The 26,182-nt window shown below is 41.7% G+C and overlaps 1 protein-coding gene across 4 annotated transcripts; it reads left to right on the top strand.

Annotated features, from left to right (window-relative positions):
- Positions 1-559: 559 nt before the first annotated feature.
- On the top strand, positions 560-25,757 carry LOC139626476 (transcription initiation factor TFIID subunit 4-like). 4 transcript variants are annotated; one of them, XM_071486792.1, is made up of 15 exons: positions 569-1,625; positions 1,962-2,083; positions 2,595-2,705; positions 6,134-6,262; positions 12,140-12,262; positions 13,948-14,037; positions 14,292-14,441; positions 15,523-15,655; positions 16,701-16,785; positions 17,013-17,173; positions 17,598-17,728; positions 18,477-18,602; positions 18,695-18,751; positions 22,889-22,996; positions 25,251-25,755. In XM_071486792.1, exons 1-15 carry the CDS (start codon positions 1,142-1,144, stop codon positions 25,374-25,376), a joined length of 2,136 nt encoding a protein of 711 aa, XP_071342893.1. In that variant the 5' UTR covers positions 569-1,141; the 3' UTR covers positions 25,377-25,755. The 4 variants fall into 4 exon arrangements, with proteins under 4 accessions (XP_071342895.1, XP_071342894.1, XP_071342896.1 ...); XM_071486793.1 differs by lacking the exon at positions 14,292-14,441 and having other exon boundaries at positions 562-1,625; positions 25,251-25,757; XM_071486794.1 differs by lacking the exons at positions 13,948-14,037; positions 14,292-14,441 and having other exon boundaries at positions 560-1,625; positions 25,251-25,757.
- Positions 25,758-26,182: the final 425 nt, after the last annotated feature.

The raw sequence follows: 26,182 nt of genomic DNA on the forward strand, positions 1-26,182 counted from the left end.
TACATCCTGTATGACATATGTATCCCACAGGATCAACAGAGAGCGTGAATGTCGGTTTGTCAAACAGAAGTGATGGTAACAGCAGCAGCAGCTCGTTATTCAGCAAAGCTCAGAGCTGTGGTTTATATTCTGTCATGAATATGATGATTATTGTTTGTAATAACTTAAACTTTAAAGCTGTATCATTCTCACTGATACTCACAGCTGTTCTCAGGTAACATTACATGATGTGTTGAGGAGGACTGCGGCTGGTGGTGACAGTTAAAGAGTTAAATGAGAATTGTTTCATACACATGGAAAATACATATAAAATCATACATGATCAAATCGATCATTAAATTAACTTAACGCAAACGAAAACGTAGTTTTTCATTGTGTGAACATGTGAAGCCTTTTATATTTAAAATCTTACTAACTACATATCACGAAACAACACTACGAAAAAGCTCAACATTGTCAAAGATGTTGTGCTGGGCGGTGAGACGGCGCCATCTTCTGACAGGATACTCCTGATAGATTTCACTTTACGAGTCAAGTGTGTTACTAATGTTTTTAAATTATCTTCCAGCTCACAGCGTCGATGTCACACATTTTCAACACAAAAACACTAAAATCAGCATTTAATCAGTGTTTTCTCGGCCGTGGCTTGGTCATTCGAGAGGAAAAGGAGGAGGAGCAGGTGGAGGACAACAAGGAGAAGGAGGCAGCAGCGGCTCCCACTCACACACCTCCAACAGCTGGGCTCAAGCACGTTGCTCTGCTCGTGGTCCTGACTGGTGTAGGTGACTCCGGACAGGTCTGTCTCTGGCGACAATTTCTCAGAAGCGGCTGTGTTCAGCAGCAGAGAGACGCTTCACTCAGCCCGGTACTGTTCATGTTGTCTGAGGACGTCAGAGCAGAAACACGGAGGGTTCACTGACCCGGTCTGTTCATGTAGACGAAACAGACTTAGACTCAACAACAAATTATTAAACATGTTGGCTCGTTAACTTGGCAACACCTGTTGGGGAGTTGAGGTTTTTCAGTTTGTGTGATTCACAACTCAACTTTACAGCAGGTAGAACAACCAAACTCTTGATTTTGCTTTTTATGTTTTTTGTTTGTGTATAAAATCACATTGTTATTCTCTTCGGGAATAATTATGGCTACAAATAACCTGGTTACTGAGGCCCAGCAGCTGGAGTCTTGCAGGGCAGCAGGGGATGGAGCTTCCTCTGCTCAAGTCAACACAGTGCAGGACCCAGACAAACGTGGAGCCATCACTGCTGCTGCTGTCTCAAAGACTGACTCTGTCCCTGCCCCACCTAAAGTTCCCCCCTTTGGCCAGGGCCACCAGCCTACATCCTTTACAGCTGAAGTTCCAGTTCCAGGGCCTCAAACATCCTCTCCCTCTGTCATGGTGGTAGCAAAGGTGACCATCCCAGGAGGAGTGACTGCTAAGAGCCAGCCACAGGTAACAAAACCAGCCCTGAGCCAGATGACCTCAACGAACCAGGCCACAACCCCAGGGAGGACGGTGGTGATAACTGTACCCAGGACAGCAGCTCCACAGCCAGTCGCTGTGGCCCCTTGTCTGCCACAGACAGCTGCCTCACCACTCCCAGCCAATATTCAGATACCCCCAGGTGAGTTTCTAGCAGGCCTCTGTCCTGTTTTTTATTAGTCTCAAAACTCATGCACATAAAAACCACCCACCAGCCAGGACTGACTGATGAGTCCTCATGTATTCATGTAACTCATGTTTACAGACTCAGCCACTGATAAAGCTTGATTTTTTAAAAATATTAAATAAAGTGTATGTGTAGTCTGTTCATATCTCTGCCCCGAGTCACTGACAACAGGTCTGAGCTGTGATTGGTCCACAATGTTCATATACACTCTTTAACCACCATCCTCTTCCTTTCAGGACAAAACATCAGTTAATTAGAGCAGTAAGTGATTTAGGACTGTACTTGTTGCAGGTATGATGTTGATCCGCAGTGACAGTGGACAGCTGATGCTTGTATCCCAGCAGGCTTTGGCACAAGCTCAGCAGGGGCCAAGAGTTGCCAGTGGTCAAGCAGCCAGAATATTGACCCATAAGGTGCATGTGTGTTTGTGTGTGTGTAGTGTGAGAATGTAGTACCATCACATTAGTTCTCCTGTGGTCTTCACTAGTGGTCATGTCTGGGGTTCAGGGGCCAGTTGCACAAAACACCTTAAGTATCTACTTAAGTTTTGATGGGAACTCAGTGAATTAATTGAATGTGAAATACCGTACTTGTAACTGACTGGAGAGATTCCACAGCATTAAACTACAGATCAATCATTACTGACAAAGAAGCTGGAAGAGTACAACTGTGGAAAGTAGAGAGTAGCCTGTCTACTACTAGAGGTACCTTTAATTTTTTCCTTACTTTGGTCACTGAGGTCTTTTGTGCAACAGTTGAAATAACTGACACTAAGTAATTCCTGAAGTAGAAGACTAGGATAAGGAGAAAAACCTTAAGTACTTGAGTGAACATTTTAGTTGTTGTGCATGTTTTGTGCAACTGTTTTTATTTTAAGGAAACCGTAAAGGAAAATCTTAACTTAAGTTGTTTTATACAACTTAGCCCCAGGTATCTGCAGCAGCTGGAAGTAAAAGTAATGAGAAGGTGACGGTGATCAGGATGGCAGCCCATCCCAGTCTCCAGCCAGTGCCAATCCAGACAGCTGTTGTTAAGGTACAAGAGCCTGTTTACACTTAACAGTCACTGACAGCAGAGCATTGTTACTGCAAATCAAACTCACCTGTCGTTAATAATGATAACACTTCACCTGTTGTTAATAATTTAGAGAACCTGCTGTAAAATGAAGAATATGTTTGTATATTGGATTTGCCAAAATACATGGAGCAACACAACACGGTCATTAGCACGGTAAAACTGGGTCTTCTGGACTCTGTTTTAGGAATAAGAAAACTTCATTCAAAGCTCCACTGATGTTAGTAACAGTGCTCATAACTAACAGAGCAGAGCCTCTGTAAACATGTTTAGATAAGAACAATAACTTTTTGAAAAATGATCTAAAAATTGTTGTTTATGCGATATTTCTGTTTTATAGAGGCCTTTAACAAACACCATTTCCCACAAGCCCTAAATGTTTGTGGGGAAGAGAGTCACAGTTTCAGCACAAACTGAACATCATAACCTTCATGGATTTATTGCAGTATTAGACCGCACAACCATCTCTAGGGTTTACAGAGAATGGTATGAAAAAGAGAAAATATCCAGTGAGCAGCAGTTCTCTGGGTGAAAATGCCTTGTTGATGCCAGAGGTCAGAGGAGAATGGCCAGACTGCTTCGAGCTGATAGGAAGACAACAGTAACTCAAATAACCACTCGTTACAACCAAGGTCTGCAGAAGAGCATCTCTGAACACACAACATGTCGAACCTGGAATCAGATGGGCTACAGCAGCAGAAGACCACACCGGGGGCCACTCCTGTCAGCTCAATGGTTCAGGCTTGTGGTGGTGGTGTAATGATGTGAGGGGATATTTTCTTGGCACACTTTGGGCCCCTCAGTACCAACTGAGAATCGTTTAAAGGTCACAGCCTACCTGAGTATTGTTGCTGACCATGTCCATCCCTTTATGACCACAGTGTACCATCTTCTGATGGGATGATGCACCATGTCACAAAGCTCAAATCATCTCGAACTGGTTTCTTGAAAATGACAGTGAGTTCACTGTACTCACATGGCCTCATATGGACCAAGATCTCTGAGGAATGTTTCCAGCACCTTGTTGAATCTATGCGATGAACAATTGAGGCAGTTCTGAAGGCAAAAGGGGTCCAACCCGGTACAAGTAAGGTGTACCTAGTAAAAGGGTGTGTGTGTGTGTGTGTGTGTGTGTGTGTGTGTGTGTGTGTGTGTGTGTGTGTGTGTGTGTGTGTGTGTGTGTGTGTGTGTGTGTGTGTGTGTATATATAGTTAGGCCCAGAAATATTTGGACAGTGACACAATCTTCATGATTTGGGCTCTGCATGCCACCACATTGGATTTGAAATGAAACAACTACAATGGAATTGAAGTGCAGACTTTAAGGTTTAATTCAAGGGGTTGAACAAAAATATATGATTAAACATGTAGGAATTGTAGCTATTTTTATACAAACGCTCCTCATTTCAGGGGCTCAAAAGTAATTGGACAAATAAACATAACCCTAACAATTTTCAATATTTTGTTGAGAATCCTTTGCAGGCAATGACTGCCTGAAGTCTGGAACCCATGGACATCACCAAACCCTGGGTTTCCTCCTTTGTGATGCTTTGCCAGGCCATTACTGCAGCTGTCTTCAGTTGTTGCTTGTTTGTGGGTCTTTTGTCAAGTTTTGTCAAGCATGTGAAATGCATGCTCGATTGGCTTGAGATCTGGTGATTGACTCGGCCATTGCAGAATATTCCACTTCTTTGCTTTAAAAAAACTCCTGGTTTTGTTTTTGCAGTATGTTTTGGATCATTGTCCATCTGTACTGTGAAGCGCCGTCCAATCAACTTTGCTGCATTTGGCTGAATCTGAGCAGAAAGTATATCCCTATACACTTCAGAATTCATCCGGCTGCTTCTGTCTTTTGTCACATCATCAATAAACACAAGTGATCCAGTGCCATTGGAAGCCATGCATGCCCATGCCATCACACTGCCTCCACCATGTTTTACAGAAGATGTGGTGTGCTTTGGATCATGAGCTGTTCCAATTCTTCTCCAAACTTTCTTCTTCCCATCATTCTGGTACAGGTTGATCTTAGTCTCATCTGTCCAAAGAATGCTGTTCCAGAACTGGGCTGGCTTCTTCAGGTGTTTTTTGGCAAAGTCAATTCTGGCCTTTCTATTTTTGAGGCTGATTAATGGTTTGCACCTTGTGGTGAATCCCTTGTATTTACTCTCATGAAGTCTTCTCTTTATGGTAGACTTAGATACTGATACACCTTCTTCCTGGAGAGTGTTCTTCACTTGAGTGGATGTTGTGAAGGGGTTTTTCTTCACCATGGAAAGGATTCTGCAGTCATCCACCACTGTTGTCTTCCATGGACATCCAGGCCTTTTTGAGTTTCCAAGCTCACCAGCTCTTTTTTTCTCAGAATGTACCAAACTGTTGATTTGGCCACTCCTAACATTTCTGCTATCTCTCTGATGGATTTCTTCTTTTTTTTCAGCCTCAGGATGGTCTGTTTCACCTCCATTGAGAGCTCCTTTGACCGCATGTTGTGTGTTCACAGCAACAGCTTCCAAATGCAAACACCACACCTGGAATCAACTCCAGACCTTTTAACTGCTTAATTGATGACAGGTTAACGAGGGAAGAGCCCATGCAGTCTTGTTTTTTTTTTTTTTTGCAGCCTTCTGAGTCAATTGTCCAATTACTTTTGGTCCCTTGAAAAAGAGGCGGCTACGTATTAAAGAGCTGTAATTCCTAAACCCTTGCTCCAATTTGGATGTGAATACTCTCAAATTACAGCTGAGAGTCTGCACTTTAAGCCCATATTGATTACATAATTGTATCCTGAATATGTTTTCGTAAACAGCTAAAATAACAAAACTGTGAATATTTGGACAGTTTATTTCTGGGCCTAACTGTATATATATAATATACACTGTAGTTTCTAAGTACTATTCTGTGCGCTCATGTCATGTGCACAAAACCACCACATGTGGTTTTTATGTGCATGAGTTTTGAAACTAATGAAACGGATACAGTGTTGCTGTAGACACTTTAGAGATCACAACTAGAGAGGAGAAAAAATGACTTCAGAAAAGAGCCTAGCTGAGTTTTGTGTAGGTTGAGGGAGCCATGTTACAGTGACGTAAACACCTGCACTGCCACAGGTATGGTGTTTCTTTATGAAAGCTGTAGTTTTTTAAATGAGTAGTTTCTTAAAGCAGCTGTTATTTTGTCTTTGAATAAGGGTGTTATACCCAGCAACATGGCTCATGTGTTCAGACAGAAGCTTGTGGAACAGGACGTGACATCATGACTTTGGCTTCATTATCAAGTCATGTTTGTATGATCGAGATGTGCACGCTCTGAGTCCGCCTGTCACCTTAGCGCTGCTGAGTTTTATCTTCTTCTGTGTTTAGTTTGGGGTGACGTATATGTTCTGTTGTCCAGGTTATTAGTGTAGCTCCCAAACCGGCTGTAGTCCAGACCCTGAGTGCTGTGTCTGAGCGGGGAAGCCAGCTTCGCATGCAGGCAGCTGTCACAGAAACCAGAAAGCAGACCCCAACCACGTTTAGTCAGGTGAGTCTACCTCTAATCCTCCTTTTGGATTTCACTTCACTGCACCTGGCCAACTGAGCAATAAACCTACCATCCTCTCTGCAGGTAGCTTCACACCAATCAGCCACAACATGAACAACCACCTACTGGTTTTCATGTTGTGGCTGATTGGTGTGCCTGTGTGTGTGTACGTATATAAAATCTCCCTCTCACCATGGAAGTTTGATGGTTCTGCACAGTATCTTACCTGTTCCTAGGACTGCTCCCTTCTGGACTTCTGCGAGAGTGGCTCTGCTGGAGCCATTCTCCCAGTTTGGGGGTCACAGCCCCCAGTGCCCTGATTACCATCGGCACCACTGTTGCCTTTACTCTAATTAATTAATCTTTAATCTTTTCTAGCCCCTGTTTCAGCCCTTGGTATTTTTCGAGCTTCTCGTGTTCCTTCTTCTTGATGTTGCTGTTGCTTGGAATTGCTACATCTAGAGGAAAGGCAGCACATCCTTGTAGCATGTACATTTTTACATCTTTATTCTGCATTGTTGTTTTGTCTGACAATGGAGAAAATAGTGTACACAAGGGAAGACCTCCTTGTGTTGCGGCGTACCAGACATTGAGTTAAACATCCCATACTGGCTGAACTGAATGTGTGGTATGAAGGATGCAGAGCTAGGGCTAAGCTAAAGGCTAGGAGATTGAGATATAAGCCTTTTCTACCACCAATCCTCATGGGGAATGTCAACTCCCTATCTAAGTGTGATGAACTGGAACCAGCAAGCATATCGTGAGTGTAGTGTCACATATTTCATGGAGACCTGGTTAAATGAAAACACTCCTGACCTTTGTGTGGAAGTTACCGGCTTCACTTCAGTGAGAGTGACAGAGACACCAGAGCATGTGGAAAGAATCAAGGTGGAGAACTACTTCTGCTTGTGAACAATAGATGGTGCAACCACAGTCATATCACAGTGAAAGAGAAGATCTGATGTCGGGATGTATGGAATACACTAACAACCAGTGTTTACGTTAAAGACACTTGGACGTAAACACATGCTTTCAGACACTTGTTTATTAAAACAACCCTGTCCACCATCTTAGTTTATCATCAACATCCTTGTGATACTATAAAATCTCTTTAATAAAGATGGTTTCCAAATAGTGACCAGGTCTGAAAAAACAGCAGTTAAGAGGAATAATTCAGCATTGTTGCTAAATATCTTTTTTATTGGGGCACAATTCCATATTTTGTTGTTTCTGTTTGCAAAAATACCAAAATAAACTTCAAATTTTAAATTAAATTAGTTTTACAATAAAATAAGATAGTATTAGTATTAGCAAAAATAGACTTTTTTATTTGACACTATACAACTTGTATGTAGCTCATAACGTAGCTCCAAAACAAAACTGTAATATTTTTACAGCATTTTGTACTCATTTTTAATCGAGGGGGGAGTGTGCAGTCAGACATACAGACTCCAGCATCGCTAGGATCACTATATATGATATATATATATATATATATATATATATATATATAGTGTTATATAGTGATATGTGGTGTGTGTGTGTGTGTCTTCCTCAAGCTTGGGTCCTGGGAGTTTGAGGGTTCTGCGCAGTATCTTAGCTGTTCCTAGGACAGCGCTTTTCTGGACAGAGACTTCAAATGTTGTACCTGGCATCTGCTGGAGCCACTCTCCCTGTCAGGGGGTCATAGCCCCCAGTGCTCTGAATACTACTGGCACCACTGTTGCCTTTAATTAGCCACATCTTTTCTAGCTCCTCTTTCAGCTCTTGGTATTTTCTGAGCTTTTTTCGTGTTCCTTCTTGATGTTGCTGTCGTTTGGGATTGCTACATCTATCATCACTGCCTTCCTCTGTTGTTTGTCGACCAACACGATGTCCAGTTGGTTTGCCAATCACCAATTTGTCAGCATACACACACACACACACAACTTCACAAATTTATTAGACCACCTGTCATAAAAACGAGAAAACATAAATATTCTAGAAATCTTTCAAAAACTTGTTTAGTGTTGACTTTCGTTTCTTGCCTCTTCCTGGCCTATTTTGTAAGTACCAGTCTCGGCAATTGACTCCAAAGCATACTTGAGCACACTGTGAGAACACTTTATGTCTTTCCCTCAGACCATCCAGCATCATGAAGTGCTTCATTTTCAGTGAGCTCTTGACGTTTTACCATTTTGAACAGGAATGAGGAGTGTGTGTGTGTGTGTGTGTGTGTGTGTGTGTGTGTGTGTGTGTGTGTGTGTGTGTGTGTGTGTGTGTGTGTGTGTGTGTGTGTGTGTGTGTTTACACACAGGTGTCCGAAAGTCTGACACCAAACTGAAAATATGTCCTGTAAAATGAAGAGGAAATCCTATTTGCTGCATACACCACCTCCTTGGGTTCAATTATTCGCTCACTTGGCTTCTCATATCACTACTATACTTATGACACCCAGTTATACCTGTCATTCCTACCAGACGACCCCATGGTCTCTGCAGGGATCTTAGCTTGTCTCTCTGACAGACCTGCATGGATGAAGGAACACCACCTTCAACTAAACCTCTCAAAGACAGAACTCCTAGTCATCCTGGCTAATCAGTCTGTTCATCATGATGATATCAAAAACACCTCTACATCCCTTACCCCATCTAAGGTTGCAAGAAACCTGGGTGTCATGTTTGATGACCAACTATCCTTCTCCGACCACATTGCATCCGTCTCTGTCGTGCCACTTTGCTCTATACAACATCAAGAGTATCAGGCCTTACCTGACTCAGTACACCACCCAGCTCTTAGTCCAGGCCATGGTTATCTCGCCTTGACTACTGTAATGCCCTCCTGGTGGGTCTTCTTCTGTGCTCAGTGAAACCTTTACAGATGGTCAAGAATGCAGCAGCTTGGCTGGTTTTCAATCAGCCCAAAAGGGCACATGTGACTCCGCCACTAATTTACCTACACTGGCTACCCATAACTGCCCAAATCAAATTCAAATCACTAATGCTTGCCTTCAGATTGACCTCCAGGTCTGCACCCATTTACTTGAACTCAATCATTCACCCTTATGCTCCTTCTTGGACACTGCGTTCCTCCAGGGAATGTCGTTTGGCATTGCCATCCCTGCACACAAGGCAATCTCAGTCAAGACTGTGGTTCCCAGTTGGTGGATTGAGCTACCAAGTCCTATGAGAACAGGGGCATCCCTCTCTGTTTTCAGGAAATCTCTTACAACTCATCTCTTCTGGGAGCACCTCCTTTCCTAAAACCTTAACCTGTCTAACTAGCACTTACTTCGCACTTTCCGATGCACTTCCTTATGCAGTCTCCCAGCACTTATTAAATAGATGTAGGACCTAATACTTAGACAAAGGTTTCCCACTGCAAAAAAGTATTTAGTCAGCCACCAATTGTGCAAGTTCTCCCACTTAAAAAGATGAGAGAGGCCTGTAATTTTCATCATAGGTACACTTCAACTATGAGAGACAAAATGAGAAAAAAAAAAAAAATCCAGAAAATCACATTGTCTGATTTTTAAAGAATTTATTTGCAAATTATGGTAGAAAATAAGTATTTGGTCAATAACAAAAGTTCATCTCAATACTTTGTTATATACCCTTTGTTGGCAATGACAGAGGTCAAACGTTTTCTGTAAGTCCTCACAAGGTTTTCACACACTGTTGCTGGTATTTTGGCCCATTCCTCCATGCAGATCTCCTCTAGAGCAGTGATGTTTTGGGGCTGTCGCTGGGCAACACGGACTTTCAACTCCCTCTAAAGATTTTCTTTGGGGTTGAGACTGGCTAGGCCACTCCAGGACCTTGTAATGCTTCTTATGAAGCCACTCCTTCGTTGCCCGGGCGGTACGTTTGGGATCATTGTCATGCTGAAAGACCCAGCCACGTTTCATCTTCAATGCCCTTGCTGATGGAAGGAGGTTTTCACTCAAAATCTCACGATACATGGCCCCATTCATTCTTTCCTTTACACGGATCAGTCGTCCTGGTCCCTTTGCAGAAAAACAGCCCCAAAGCACGATGTTTCCACCCTCATGCTTCACAGTAGGTATGGTGTTCTTTGGATGCAACTCAGCATTCTTTCTCCTCCAAGCACGACAAGTTGAGTTTATACCAAAAAGTTTCATCTGACCATATGACATTCTCCCAATCCTCTTCTGGATCATCCAAATGCTCTCTAGCAAACTTCAGACGGGCCTGGACATGTACTGGCTTAAGCAGGGGGACACGTCTGGCACTGCAGGATTTGAGTCCCTGGTGGCGTAGTGTGTTACTGATGGTAGCCTTTGTTACTTTGGTCCCAGCTCTCTGCAAGTCATTCACTAGGTCCCCCCCGTGTGGCTCTGGGATTTTTGCTCACCGTTCTTGTGATCGTTTTGACCCCACGGGGTGAGATCTTGCGTGGAGCCACAGATCGAGGGAGATTATCAGTGGTCTTGTATGTCTTCCATTTTCTAATAATTGCTCCCACAGTTGATTTCTTCACACCAAGCTAATTACCTATTGCAGATTCAGTCTTCCCAGCCTGGTGCAGGTCTACAATTTTGTTTCTGGTGTCCTTTGACAGCTCTTTGGTCTTGGCCAGAGTGGAGTTTGGAGTGTGACTGTTTGAGGTTGTGGACAGGTGTCTTTTATACTGATAACGTGTTCAAACTGGTTCCATTAATAGAGGTAACGAGTGGAGGACAGAGGAGCCTCTTAAAGAAGAAGTTACAGGTCTGTGAAAGCCAGAAATCTTGCTTGTTTGTAGGTGACCAAATACTTATTTTACCGAGGAATTTACCAATTAATTCATTGAAAATCCTACAATGTGTTTTCCTGGATTATTTCCCCCCATTCTGTCTCTCATAGTTGAAGTGTACCTATGATGAAAATTACAGGCCTCTCTCATCTTTTTAAGTAGGAGAACTTGCACAATTGGTGGCTGACTAAATACTTTTTTGCCCCACTGTACCTCCCTCTTACAAAAGCTCAGATTTCCTTGAGTTGTGTCTCTTGAAGCAAGTGTTCAGGTGACACTCAGGTGGATCTGATCAACTCATCAGAGTCTGTTCAGGTTTGGGGGTGTTTTTACTCTGGAGTCATCCTGAGGTGAAGTACCACTCCATCATTTAGGGACATGCTTCACCTTCTGGTTTGCTGGATTCATATTGCAGCAGGATCATGACCAGAACAAAGCTCAGAGCTTTGCAACAACTACTTGAAGACCAGAGAAGACTAGGAGTCCTGACTGTCATGGACTCTCATCCACAGTCACCTGACCTCAGCCCCACTGAATATTTAAGGGGGCACTGAGAAAGCCACCACAGGAAGCTCTGTGGGGCTCTGTCAGGTCATGCTGGGGGGACATGGGTCATCAGGTCTTGTCAAATGTAGCTGAAGTCATGAACATTTTTCAAAAATTCAACTTCTCTCTCAGATTGTTAAAGCTTATATTATCATATGTAATGAAACAAATGAAAACTGAAAGTATCTTGACCCGTGCTCTCAGACTTTTTGAGATGTATACCAATGAGCCACAACATGAAAGCCTGTGTATATTTCTTACTGCTTCTACTATAAATGAAATATATATATATATATATATATATATAAAGAAAATATTAATTTATTTTGTCTTTTTATAATTTATTTTATATACTTTTCCACATTAAAATGTCTAAAAACTACTAGACCTATGTTATATATGTTGTGAGTAGTGTGCTTACATTATATAATATTATATAAGTTGTGGTGGATGTCTTGCTGTTCAAACCAGTGATGTGCCACAGATTGTAGAGTTATTGGGTTGACGTACATTGTTTCTGAGGATCTACTTTTGATCCTACTTTTTTCTCTCTTCCAGTACAATGTGGAAACTGATTAACTGACATTTTACCAACAGGAGACACTGGAAAGTGTGAAAAAGTGCAAAAACTTCCTGGTCACTCTGATCAAGCTTGCCTCCAGTGATTCCAGGTCTGCCAACATGGCTAATAACGTCAGGGGGCTGGTCAGGAGTCTGCTGGTACGTTTTCCCCTTGTTCATCATCACACGATCTGGTTTCACATAGTAGAGTAGTCAACCAATTAAATCATTTAGTGTCTAAAATACACAAAAAGATTGTTGGTTTAAGGCCTGGAAGGCAAATCCTTTTACAACCATTTCCAAAAAAGTTGGGACAGTGTAAAATATAAATAAAAACAGAATGCAATGATTTGCAAATCATGTTCCTCAATGTAAAATTGCAAAGAATTTATGAATTTCAGCCTCTACGGTTCATAATATCATTAAAAGATTCAGAGAATCCAGAGAACTCTCTGTGAGCAAGGGACATGGCTGAAAGCCAGTATTGGATGGACGTGATCTTCAGGTCCTCAGGCGACACTGCATTAAAAACAGAAACAATTCTATAGTGGAAATCACTGGGCTCAGGAACACTTCTGAAAACCATTGTCTGTGAACACAGTTTGTCGCTTCATCCACAAATGAAGGTCCACAGGTTGAAATTCTACCATACAAAGAAGAAACCATATCTAACCATGATCCAGAAACGACTCCGACTTCTCTGGACCCAAACTCATTTAATATGGTCTGAGGTAAAATGGAAAACTGTCCTGTGGTCTGACCAATCAAAATTTCAGATTCTTTTTGGAAACCATGGACGCTGTGTACTCCGGGCTACAGAGGAGAGGGAACATCCAGCTTGTTATCAGTGCACAGTTCAAAAGCCAGCATCTGTGATGGTGTGCGGAGGGCATTAGTGCCCATGGTTTTGGTAGCTTGCACATCTGGGAAGGCTCCATTAATGTTGAACAGTATATACAGGTTTTGGAGCAATATATGCTGCCATCCAGACAACGTCTTTTTCAGAGAAGGCCTTGCATATTTCAGCAAGACAACACCAAACCACATTCTGAGTGTATTACAACAGCATGGCTCTGTAGTAGAAGAGTCCGACAATAAACTGGCCTGTCACCCACTGAAAACATCTGAATCATCATAAAACGAAAAATATGACAAAGGAGACCCCAAACTGTTGAGCAGTTGAAATCCTGTATCAGGCAAGAATAGGACATTTCACTTTCAAAACTCCAGCAGCTGATCTCCTCAGCTCCCAATCATTTACAGAGTGTTGTTAAAAGGAGAGGTGATGAACACAGTGGTAAACATGACCCTGTCCCAACTTTTCAGAATCGTGTTGCTGCATCAAATTCAAATTGAGCGGATATTTTTTAAGAAACAATAATATTTCTCATTTTCGATATTTGATATGTAGTCTTTCTTCTATTTTCAATTAAATATGAGTTTGCATGATTTGCAAATCATCATATTCTGTTTTTATTCACATTTTACACAGTACTTTTTGGGACGTGGATTAGAGATCCGTTACTCTTATTGTCTCTTGGATTAGAGGAGAGCCAGTACTACATGTATCAGATCTACAGACTTACTTTTTAAAAAGTCTTACAAGTAGTTCAACCTAAGAAGAGACATTTGCAAAAAGCCTTGAATTAAGATTATTTTGTCAAACCCTGTTGTTGGTCTCAGGTTATTTGTATTATATAATGTTCATGAGTACATGATATTCATCAGGTATTTTCAGTTTTGACTTTATCATCTCATTATTTTGTTTTGAACATGAAATTCCAGGCAATACAAAATATGTTCAGTTGTACTTCCTGAAATATTTGTACTGTTTTACCCTGCAGGAAGGGAAGCTAGAGGCAGAGGAGTTTACAGAGCAGCTGTATCATGAGCTGAAGTCAACTCCACAGCCTTGCTTGGTGCCTTTCCTCAAGGTGACCAGAGATTTAACAACACATCATTGTTACTGCCTCAGTCTTCTGCAGGAAGTCTTGAACTATTTTTAGATTGATTAGTTGTATCCTTTCACCAAATCTTTGACCGGAACTTTATCAATGTTTTGGTGAATTAAATGAAATTAATTTTATCTCCAAGTAGTTCATATAAAATGTCTCCATCATTCTGGAGAAAAAAAATTATTTAGAAGATATTCTGATCTTTCCACTCATCTCTCTGTCATTGCTACTAGAAAAGTATTCCTGCAGTGCGTCACCTTACTGCAGACCCCCAGTTGTTTATTCAACAGGCTTCAGTTTCTGCCCGCAACCCCAATACCTTGTCCTATAGCATGAAACCGTCCATCACTGACACAGGACAAAACCACCAGACCAGCCAGCAGGTAAAGAAGTGTAGTTTGGTTGTGTAATGAGATGAGCAATACACACTTTACTACAGAAAAACATGTTAGGCAACAAGAATCAGAAACTGTGTTTACATGCACTTACAGTGGCTATAATCAGTATTTTTATATTAACACTGAGTCACATGACAATGCAAAAAACAATGTGGAAATATGAAAGGGTTTTCTGGAGTGATGAGAATTTTCATCTGTATCTGGATCTCCCCTTAGCTCTGTGTCAGATCAGTGTTTATCTGTCCAGCTGCAGCTTTAGTCTAAGGTTCACTCTCTCTGCTCTCATAGTGTCATTTTCGACTGTAGCAGGCTCTAATAACCCCACTGTACACCATCTGCTCTGCACCAAACAACACACAGAAAAACGGAGTTAAAAGACAGTGAATGTTGGACTTAATCAGGAGGACACAGACACCACTTTAAATGAATGGTAATGTTGCTCTGTAATGGTCGGGTGTGTAAAAAGGAAACTGTTTGCTAACAAGTTCAACATATCAAAATAAATAGTGGTGATATGTCAGTACTGTGTTCACAATTGGTTCCACTGCTACCAAGTGACCAAAAAAAAAGAGTTATTGCAGGTTCAAGCAACTGAGTTACAGTCAACTTTCTTAAGTCATGTAAATAAGAAACCTGGTTACAGCAATCAGGGGTGGGGAATTAGAAAAACCTGATTTCTGCCATGTATACAAGTAACCATGTTTCTAATAATTCATTATTAGTAGCCTACACGTGGATTACAAAGATTTCAGACAGGCACAGAAGGGGGAGGGATTTCATTATTGACCTTCTGCACTTACATGCAGGTTTACAGAAATCAGGTTACTACAGTTTCTCTGTGGAACCTGGGTATTTAAGTTCATGTAAACACATTAAGTGACACTGTCTGCAAGAAGACATTTGATAATTAACTCTACCAAATATTGTCCTTATTTAATTGACAAGAATTTTCAGATGTGTCCATTTACACATATCTGAAATGTGTTATCATTGTTGTCAAAAGACTGAGATGTTTAAGTGAAGTCACATTTTAGTTTAATGCTTAATGATTGCTCTTAAAATGCAGGTTATTCAGCAACCCCGAGGAGTGATTATGAGACCTGGTTTGACTACATTAACCCAGTGCAGAAATTACTTACCTAGGAGCAGCAGACCCAATCCCAAGCACACAGTGGTCCATTCAGGAAAACACTTCACAGGTAACGGTTGTGAAAATTAGAGATGGGAGACCCATAATTTGATTCTGGTTCTTGGTGTAATTACTCAGTTGCACATGCAGTTCAAATTCTTGAGTGATTATGCAGAAAGTTTGAAGTTCATAACTTTTGAGGTACAAGCTGTTTCAGCTAATTGAAAATTGCAAGTCACCAGTCTTCCAGGACAGGGGTAAGCTTTCAGGCTCTCTCTACCATGTTTGAATTCAGCAGCCCACCTCTTCGCCATGCTGTAGAAAGGGGAACCCTTCATTAGTGTTGCCTCCATGTCCTTGGATTTATTTGTTTGGATACAGCATTTGAAATGCTATGCCAGGTAACATTACCTTCCTTGTTATCTTAGCTACCAACCCACAGTCCTCTCCTCTGTTGCTGTAGTTTTGTAAAACCAATCTAATCAAACTAACTCTAGCTACTTTTTACTCCATTGTGTTTATGGTGCTGTGTTTGTGTGCATGCCATTTGTTTGGTGATGTTTTATATTATAAGTTTGTGTTGCTTCAACTATGAGAGAGTATCCACTTCCATGCTATAAGACGCTCTGGATCCCACCACTGTGTCAGTCCTTTAGCAGTGAATTTGGGGGATGGAGCTTCTGAGGGAGCAATGAAGTGGTGTATTTGTTCTGCTGTTGAGTCCAAATATCAACAAAATCATGTATTCCACCTTTAATAATCTAATAATGTCATAAATATAATAATATGGCACTCAGAGGGATCAAACCAGTACTTTTACTTTTAAACTTTATTTTTTATTTTGTTGCCAGTACTGAAATACCTTTACTTTAGTAGGTTTTTCATGGAGGACTTTTACTTGTAATTGAGAAATTTTACATTGCTGCCTTGTTAGGTTTGCTTAACTAAAGGATCTGAATACTTTATCCATCATTACTTAATACTAGGCATTGATGCAAAGGCCAGACCAGATGTCATTATTCACACAACATGTCCAGATACAGGTGTTTTTACCAGGTGTAGTCTCTGTAGGTGTACACTCTAAATAACTTTGATTCTCTTTTTTTTTTATATAGGAAATTTTTCAATGAAGCTGCCTCTCACTCAGGATCCACCTCATTCTACCAAATCTACATTCAACATCTGTTCGGGATCTTACAAGTAACACATACAATTGACTTTTTTGACTCAAAATTAAATGTGAGGGCTTTCAAGTTAAACAGTTCACTGGATCTCATTAGCACTCAAAATGCAAAGCTGGCTGACCTGAACAAAGTGTGTGTGTGTGTGTGTGTGTGTGTGTGTGTGTGTGTGTGTGTGTGTGTGTGTGTGTGTGTGTGCGCGCGTGCGCGCGTGGGTGCGTGCGTGTGTGTGTGTTTGTTTCCCAGAGAAGATGATGACATTAATGATGTAGCCTTCATGGCTGGAGTCAACCTCAGGGAGGAGAATGCACAGATCCTAACCACCATGGTTGGCTCTGTGGTGCAGTCATGTCAGGATCAGCCCTTCCTCTCACTTAACACAGTGCTCAGCCGAATCCTTCATACAGGTATAGGAGCCGCACTGAGGCAGAGCTTAACGTGTCATTTGGACATTTTTACCATCAAGTATTAATTATCCTTTCATACTTGACAGAATAGTTTAACAGCCACAAACAGGCAGTTTTTCTTTTGGTTTATAGAAACTGTGTGTGGAGTTAAAATGGTAATAACTATGTCAGATGCCACTGCATTTTATTTATTAATTAAAGTCACAGTCTAACAAGAATTGACAAAATCTTTTGAAAATCTAATTCAGCTGCATAATTTGTTTTCATTTTCTAACTGTCATTTAATAAAGTATTGCGTCTTTTCCATTTTTTACCCTGACTCTAGGAATGCCCCAAATGAGTTTAGCTGTAATGTGTTTTTGTGTTTTTGTGTTTAACTCTTGTTTTGATATTACTGTCAGATGTTTTCTGTGTTGTGTGTTAGGGCAGCCACTGGGAGTCACTCATGTTGGTCCAGATGCGGTTGCTCTGGTTTCTCATGCTACTCAAGAGTGTCTCCGTGGACTGTTGGAAAGACTGATTGTGATGGCAGAACACCGCAAGGCAGTCCTGAAGGTACGGCAGTGTGATCCTGGGCCAAGGCGGTGGCAGTGGATAACCTTCAGTTTGTCTTTAAATAAATATATCACTCCGTAACAGTGATTGAACTGTTATATATATCTGTTCATTAATGTAGAACTTCCAAAATATAAACAAACAGCAGCTGCTGACAGCTGTGGCAGACAGCTGTAGCATTTAGCTAATGACAGCAAGTGACTTTGCTAGTTTCAGCCTGACACAGTTGTCATTTTCCTGTCCAGCGTCCATGTTGTTTAAATCACAAATATACTGAACTTCCATGGGCGTGTTGTCTTAAAATGAGGTGTGGTCTGGCACACTGTTGGTGCATTGATATCTTGAGGCAGCAGACAGTGCTTTGCAAACAAAAACCTGGTCTGACGTCAGTGTTGTAGTATTTCTCTGTTATTTTAAGGTACATTATCAGGATAGTAATATGTGCCTACATAGACCAATGCACAATGTGCACACACTGTTAGGCACAAACAGACTGCGCTGAAAATGAGCTTCAGATATTTGATAAGTCACAGCCTCAGAAGGTCAGAGTATTCTCTGTGACGTGTTGTGTGTTGTATAATGTTGTCATGTGTCTGTTGGACTTAAATGTGGCAGAACCTCAGTCAGCTTTTCTCCCACCTGTGCACCAAAATACCACACAGACAGGCGAAGAGACTTTTAAGGTTGGTGGTTGTAAAACAGGGTCCCTGAGCCTAGTTAACCTAAGTGTGTGTTTGTGTGTTAACAGGAGGACCTGTGCTATGCCAAAGTGAGTGATGTACGGACTCAGCTGCGCTTCATGGAGGAAGTGGAGCGTTTGAACAAGAAGAAGAAAGATGAGGAGGAGAGAAAGAGACTGCTGCGTTTTGCCAGAGTGAGTTCATCCAGAAAGAAGAAAGTTTGACTGATAAGACTTAAACCTGTTTTCTCTTGTTTTCTCGTGTGTGTGTGTGATTGTGATCACAGAGCCACTCACACGCTGAGGATCCACAGCATCAACAAATCAAGCAAAGAGCCAAAGAGGTGTGTATTGAAGCAAGAGGCAGGTGAGAGGATGGTTTACTCTTTTTTGAAAACAGGCTGCTCACAGAAGTGTCAAAACAGAGACTTGGCACTGACATGTTTATTAATCTGCCGCCTATAGCACTCACGGATCATTTGGACTATGCTAGTAGGCCTGTAGCCCTCAGGGAAGGATGCAGCTAGTTTCTCTGTCCTTGTCCGGTTGCGACTGTGGGCCCCTACGCAGCCACCCTTGCTCACTGGCATCGTCCCTGACGTGAGACAACATATGAGCACTGAGGCGTGCAAATGTGGGAAGGGGAAAAGGGCAGAGGAGGGCCCTCTTATGTCACTCTACTCGCACTTAAAGCCCTCCGTCGGTGGGGGAGTACCTTTCAAGCCCACAAACCTATCCCTGTACCTCCTTCTCAAGAGCCCTATCAGGATTTGTACCCCTAACCAAAAGAAACCTAACAGTTATAAGGCCTTCACCGGGATCAAGCACCTGGTCGGCCCGGGGAGGGGTCCCTATATCTATACAGGCTCTCTCTGTGTGTGTGTGTGTGTGTGTGTGTGTGTGTGTGTGTGTGTGTGTGTGTGTGTGTGTGTGTGTGTGTGTGTGTGTGTGTGTGTGCTAAGGTCATCAGTGGTGTTGCCATAGTGTGGATGCACTGGAGTTTACCTCTCAGGGGCTGAGCGATGTCCTTTGGGGAGGAAAACCATCTGTTCTAGGCCTAGGTTCTTTCCTTAGAATGAAAAACTGAATAACAAGGGCTTAAAAATGTTTAAGTAATATTTATTTCCTCAGTGACAGATTTATTTCTCAAAAAAATTAGAAGGAAAAATAAAGAGTTGAACTGGCTTTGTTCTTAACATACGCTCGTGGTGCTGATTTAATTTTTTTATTTAAACTGGCTGACATCAGTCTCTCACAAAAGGGAATGCATTTCATTTCAGCTCAGGATGCCACAGGATACCAACAGGAGTATACCTACCTGATGCATTCTTTTTTGTAAGCGATTGACTCTCACCAGTTTTGATCTATAGCAGCACAAGACTGCCATGCCTCTAATCTATCACGGACCATAACAAGTAAACTATGCCAAATTAACATTGACACACAATAACAACAATTGCATAAACTTCCATTCCTTCAATAGTATCTTTAATTTTCTGTGTTCTCCTCCAACCTCTTTTTTTTTTTTTTTTAAACTGTACTTAAACCCATCGTCATTGACTCATTATGAGGGCAGTCTTCACTACAATATTCAGGTCTGGAACACACCTGAAAGTTAAAGGAGCCTGAACAGGGACCTGTACCAGGAAGCCAGATTAGTGTGTTATTGTCAGTATATACAGTAGATATAGTGGAGTAATGGTGTCCTGAGCACAGAATGCTGTAAGATTATGGTTCACCATCAAAGTTTATACAGTTTGTACCGGCTCCGTCAGGATCCTCATTTGCTGTGTCAGTGTCTTTAATGGTTCTGTCAGTGTCTTTACAGACTCAATCAGTGTCTTTACTGGCTCTGTCTGTGTCATTCGTTCAGCCAGTCACAGCAGATAAGTCTAAATCTGAATTTCTTTCCCAGTCAGACCATGGCGCCAACACTGGTCTGTCTTTACTGAGATTGGAGAACCCTACGAGTTAGAACGCAAAACAAAAACTCCATCTCTAAACTCCAGGTAGCAGAGAGGAATGTCTCTTGCTGACCATCATTGATCTGAATGGGGTGGACAAAATAACAGAAACACCACAGAGTATAAAATAATACAATTCAACAGCACCACGAACGCAGCTTAATCAGCACCTTCATGAAGAGAGGAGGTAGACGTTGTTGCAAATCTGTATCGACATTTTTGGTACCTTGTCTGTATGAGTGACCTCACACAGTGGAAATGGGTAGTCACAGACAGATAGACCAACATTAGGCCCTCACAAACATAATTTATTTTTCAATGGCAGTAGCATTTTTCACTTCTATGGGACAATGTACACTCCCAAGAAGTGTTGTTTGGAAATTCTTGAAATCCCTGCTATTTTTCATGCTAATTGTTCACTTAGTAATGTGATGGTGTGCGTAATGTTTTTTGCCGGCAGACCAGTTTGAGGAAATGAAAGGAAGTGGAAGCAGTGTGGCTATTTATGGAGGCGGTACCACTATGCAGGGCTTGTCCTCCCTCTGAGGCTGCTGTGTGGCTCCCAGCCATCACGCTCCCAGAAGTTTCTCCACAGCAACAAACGAACAATCTGTTCACTTACATGCCGTGCTGCTGCTGCCACCCACACACACTCCAACCACTGCACCATACACTCACTACACTCTGCCAAGTCTGTACCTACACACACACATTCAGATCTTGAGTAGGTGTGGTGCTTATTGCGTTTCTCAGGTTGAAGCCAGTAATGAAATGTGTGTTCAGGAAAGAGAACCAGCTTTAACACATAAACTTGATGATTCAGTGAACCTTTTTCTCCTAATGCTAGGGAAACTGTGGCAGTGTTAAGGGTCCGGAACTGTGAACACATTATGATGTAGGGTCACACAGCAGAACACATCCTCTGACTTAAGGGTTAAAGGATAACTCTGGTTAACTTCTTTTAACTCTGAATGGGGCTTTTGAAATTCTGATGTCATGAATCCAAACAGAGAACCTCAACCAACAATTTCTGACCAGCCCCCAAGCAAACCCTGTGAAATTGAAAGAAAATCGCAAATTGTCACATTTTGTTTCATCATTTAATTTTTGTTCAATTTTGTTCATCTTATCATCTTGGTATTGTGTATTTGGGATATGAGTCCGCTGATAGGCCACTTTGTTGCACTTGATAATTCAACCTGTGATTGGTTGTAACACTGTTGCTAGTTTGCACATTGAAGAAAGGCAGATGCCTAAAAAATCTGTGCAGTGCATGAGTAAGAATTAGTTCAAGTGGGATTTCCCTCTGACTTCTGTTTAGAGGATTGTCATGCTGAGGTTTTGGAACTTCACCTCGCAGAAGACTGAGGGATTTACACAGATGTGTACATGACCATGGGTTCAGTACATTGAGCTCTGGCCTGTAGCTTAAGCCCTGTTGTTTAGCCTTTATGTGTTTATATTTTGGCAAGTTCAGTTGCAACCATTAAAATATGTTGAATGAGCTGTTTCACACTTCCTGTTAGTACCTGGTGATTGTGAGGTGAGTCCTGCAGTCAGACAAGCATCTTCTTTCTGTGATTTCTAAGCAGAGTACTGGACATTTATTCATGATGGGAGATGATGTTATGATCCACAGGACAAATTACACTGAATCTTAAAATTCAGTATAGGTGTTGTGGCTCTGTACATAGATTTGACTGAGTTATGACTGACAGAAGAATAATCTTAAGTACCTCAATCTCCTCCATGATGTGTTTCACAACTGCTGATGTGTCGGGGAGCATCCAGATCAGCAGCCAAACTGCAATAACTAACCTCCTGTTGCTGTTACTGTTCATTTTCACCAGACATGACTGGCCTTTAAGCCTCCTTTTCTTTGCAGTTATTATTGAGGTGCTGACACAAGGAATAAGTCACAACAAAGCATTTAAAATGAGTAGAAAGATGAACAGATGATATACTTGTCTATCTAGACAGCCCAACACAATCACTACTTCAGTACCATCCTCTTTGTTAAAATTGCAGTCAGGGTGGGATGAATATATTGAGGGATACATGTATAGATTTCTCACAATAAAAAGACAAACTGAGAGCAGCAGAGTGGTGAGTTTGACATGATTCTGTTGTACCAATGGAATCAGTACTCTGAAGATGGTCATTAAAATGGACTTGATCAAGACAAGGTGAACATGGAGGAAGTATGGACAGCTAATTAAATCAGGGAGCATACTATCTGAGACATGAAATTAGAAGCGGTTTGAATTAAAGGCCTGCTTCTCCTTCCAGAGAAGCCAAGAACCAGGACGGTTTCCAAATGTTTCCAGTCTTTACACTAAGCAAAGCTAACCACCCCACACTTCAGTCTGTTGCTCTAACCTGCACAGTCTATAACCTGCACAGTATATAAAAGACTCACTCAGGTTGATTTCTAGGATGAGTGAAGGAATGAAATGTGTGAGAATCTGTGAAGCTCACACCATTCACAACATTCAGACTAATTCTTCTTCTCTACAGTTACAACAGATAGAAGAAGCTCAACTCCAGCAAAGAGAGGCCAACCTGGCCGCCCTGGCTGCCATTGGGCCTCGCAGAAAGAGACTTCTGGAGCAGACTGAAAGCCAGGTGGGTGCAACTGCTGTCTCAGTTCTATGGTAAAAACACAACCAGAGAAGCACCTGGAGAAACAGGTACTTCTTCTTTTTTTTTTTTTCTAATTGACAAGTTCATAAATTAATGTCTTTAGTTGATATTCAGTATCTTGTTAGGAAGCCTTAATCTTATTCAGCTGATGGTGGAGAAGCCTAATAGTAATAAACCATTCATAAATACTTTTTAACATCAGCATCATCATACTGTGATTCAGCTGTGGACCGCAATGAAACCCAATGCTTCCAGCAGGTATTTCAAATTGAAACCCTACCTGGAGATGGTGTCTGCTGAACTGCATGGAGGGTTTTAATGTGAAACATCTGTGCAGGAAGTATTTTTTTATCGACCCAATAAAAATATGTCACAGTGAACAGAACAGTTTGGAGTTAGTGAGTGAAAGCAGTTAACGCAGCAGAGTGGTGGGGATCACATGACTCTGGTGTCCTGATGAATGAGAGCTGTATACTGTGTGCATCAGGACGACAGGTCAGCAAAGTGATGAGATTGTGATTCACAATAGGGGCAGATTAGAAAATAAGATCAGATATAAAACAGGGGAAATTATGACCAAAGGCCTGTTTCTAATATAAGCTTGTTCAAGCAACTGTTAACTGATCTCACCAAGACTCATGAAGCCAGTTGACAGACAAAACCAACATATTACTGTTCCAAATAAAAAAACAGCCATAAATAAAAAAACTTATCTGCAACAGGTACAGAAAGAAAATGTAAAACACCACACGCAATCTTAACACCGAATACTGAGGCAAAATAAAACAACATGATTTTGCAGCACCAACCATGGACAGTAAATAAAGAAATCAGAATTCATCTGACCACAAGTTGACAGAACGAGTGTCTGTAAAGAGCAGCCTCTCTGACTTAGGCCACAGCTCACCACTTTGAACTAGAAAGTCACAATTTCCCAGGCAGGAATTTCAAGTGGAACGCCTCCTGCCCCAGAAAGTCAGAAGAATCTCACCAACCCTGACCTCAAAATCAAGATGGCCGCTCTGTGCATCAACACAACGAAAGCTTTAGTAACACACTGTTCATTCTGCCTTATTCTGCCTCAATAATCAGTCTTACACAGAACTGTTCACCCTCTGTCTTTGGACATGTTGCTACATGTTGCTACAGTAAGTCATCATCAATGTCATCAATGTCACCTGTGACTAACACATCAATGTGTTGCTCACAGCAGCAACAACAAGCAACAACAATAACAAGCTTGTACTGGAACAAGGTCAGCTCAGGTGTGACATCATTCCCAGCTCCAACTCCTGAGGTAATACAACTGTAGGTTTAGCTGATTGACTGTATAAATGCATGTGTGTTTAAGTCGTGGCCCTGTGGACTGTAGGTTTAAAGATGTTAACTGAGTACATTTCTCACTGCCTTTGAACTCCATTACCCAGTAGAGCCGGCTGCCTCTCACAGCCACAGGGCTTCCTGTGCCTCCTCACAGGCTGTACCCCACACTAATGACAGAGGGATGAAGGAGTGATGGTATGAGAAAAGCTCCTCTCATCTGTCTTTGTAACTCCTCACAATGTGTAACTGCAAATGACAGGAACTCGGCCAGAGAAGTAGTGACACAGGTTATTGGGCTTGAACACTTTGTCTAGGCTTAAGCAGTAAAATTACACAATAACCACAATAATTATTTTTTTTATTCTTACATTGTATCTTTACACTGAGAAAAAAGTTTGATGGGTTCTAAATTGGTTGATTTTATGTTGAAAAGTGTGTAATACTTGATGTTACCCCCACCCTTGGGTGGCCCAGTGACCAAAATCAACCATAGAAGACACCTCTGAAACAACCAAGACCACAGAATTTATTAACATAAATATACACTACAAACCATGACACCAAATCAAGACTATTTAAGACACAAAATCAGAACACAGCAGCAACACAATGCCCCATGCTAGAAGCCTCCCCCTTTTGATGCTGGCACCCGAGTTTTGAAGCACTTCATTCCCAGGACAGGTTAACCACATGGAGGGGTGGGCGGAGCTATAAAGGATACAGGAGAGGAAAAGGACTTACACAACACCAAGAACACAAACAGCTGTAACACCCATCACCCATTCAAGTTTCTGCCTCACAGGAAACTGTAACAGTGTCAGAGCAGTCTCACTGCTGCACCCTGCACACACACTGACAGTGCCTCACTGTCTCATGTTTATACTCTGTCTGTCTGTCTGTCTGTCTTTCTCAGGTGTCACTGCTGTCCAGAATGGGGCTCCACAGAGTCACTCGGGTGATGCTGAGGGATCTGCTGGTGTGTATGGAGCTGGACCCGTTGCTACGTCACTCACTCACTCTGTACAGAGCAATGCTCTGATTACTGCAATTCATCCGAATCAGTTTGTGTCTTCCAGGTTTGGGATTTTTTTTTTTTTTTTTTTTTTTTTTGGTTAAAGTTTTTTGCACTTTGTTTCAGCTCCATCAAATATCTCTGTGTGTGGTATACTGCTGATCAGTGAGTCTTTGATAGTTTTGGTTTTGATGCTGGTTGTGTTTCTTTGAGAAGAAAGATCTTCTTGTGCAGAAGTAATGAATCTGTGAGGAGGATGTTAAAGATAAGAACAGAAGAAACTCAGCTGTTTGCTGCTCTATCAACAGCTCTGAAACTGTTCTGAGGTTTGGTTCTCAACTGGATTTTGAGTTTTTCATTATTCTGCATTTTTGTTGGACCATTAAAAAAGTTGTGAATTCATCACATCCTAGTGTTTGTGCTTGTTTTAACAACGAGAGAAGCTGATGGTGGTTGGTCAGCCTGACTGTCCAATGGACCAAAATGCGTCACTGTTGAATGTGCCATGAAATGTTGTACACACACTGGTCCCCCCGGGCTAAGGATTTAGCCAATGATGAGTTTTCATGTAGCATCATTACCAGGTGAAAAGTGAATAAAACATTGGGCTTTCTGCACAGTCAAGGTCGCAGTAAAAAGAGTGAAGTTTCAGGCTCTGTCAGCAGAGGCTGGAACCTCAGTCGTCCTGGAGACCCAACTGCAGCCACAGCTTTGCGTTTCGTGCTAATTTGCAAGTCAGCGAATGTTAGCATGCTAATCAACTAAGCTCATGAATATGGTGAACATTATTCCTGCTAGCATTTTAACATGATGAGGACAGCTAATAACCAAAA

This window comes from Trachinotus anak, unplaced genomic scaffold (assembly GCF_046630095.1).
Source record: "Trachinotus anak isolate AG129_WGS33_773 ecotype Australia unplaced genomic scaffold, CSIRO_AGI_Tana_v1 ptg000010l, whole genome shotgun sequence".
Classification (NCBI taxonomy): Eukaryota; Metazoa; Chordata; class Actinopteri; order Carangiformes; family Carangidae; genus Trachinotus; species Trachinotus anak.

What these genes read in the sequence shown, in the direction of transcription:
- LOC139626476 (XM_071486792.1), top strand. Translation starts at nt 1,142, where the DNA reads ATGGCTACAAATAACCTGGTTACTGAGGCCCAGCAGCTGGAGTCTTGC. An exon ending in ACCACCAGACCAGCCAGCAG is followed by an intron (nt 14,442 to 15,522) that starts GTAAAGAAGTGT and finishes CTTAAAATGCAG; the next exon opens with GTTATTCAGCAACCCCGAGG. An exon ending in TCAAGCAAAGAGCCAAAGAG is followed by an intron (nt 18,752 to 22,888) that starts GTGTGTATTGAA and finishes TCTTCTCTACAG; the next exon opens with TTACAACAGATAGAAGAAGC.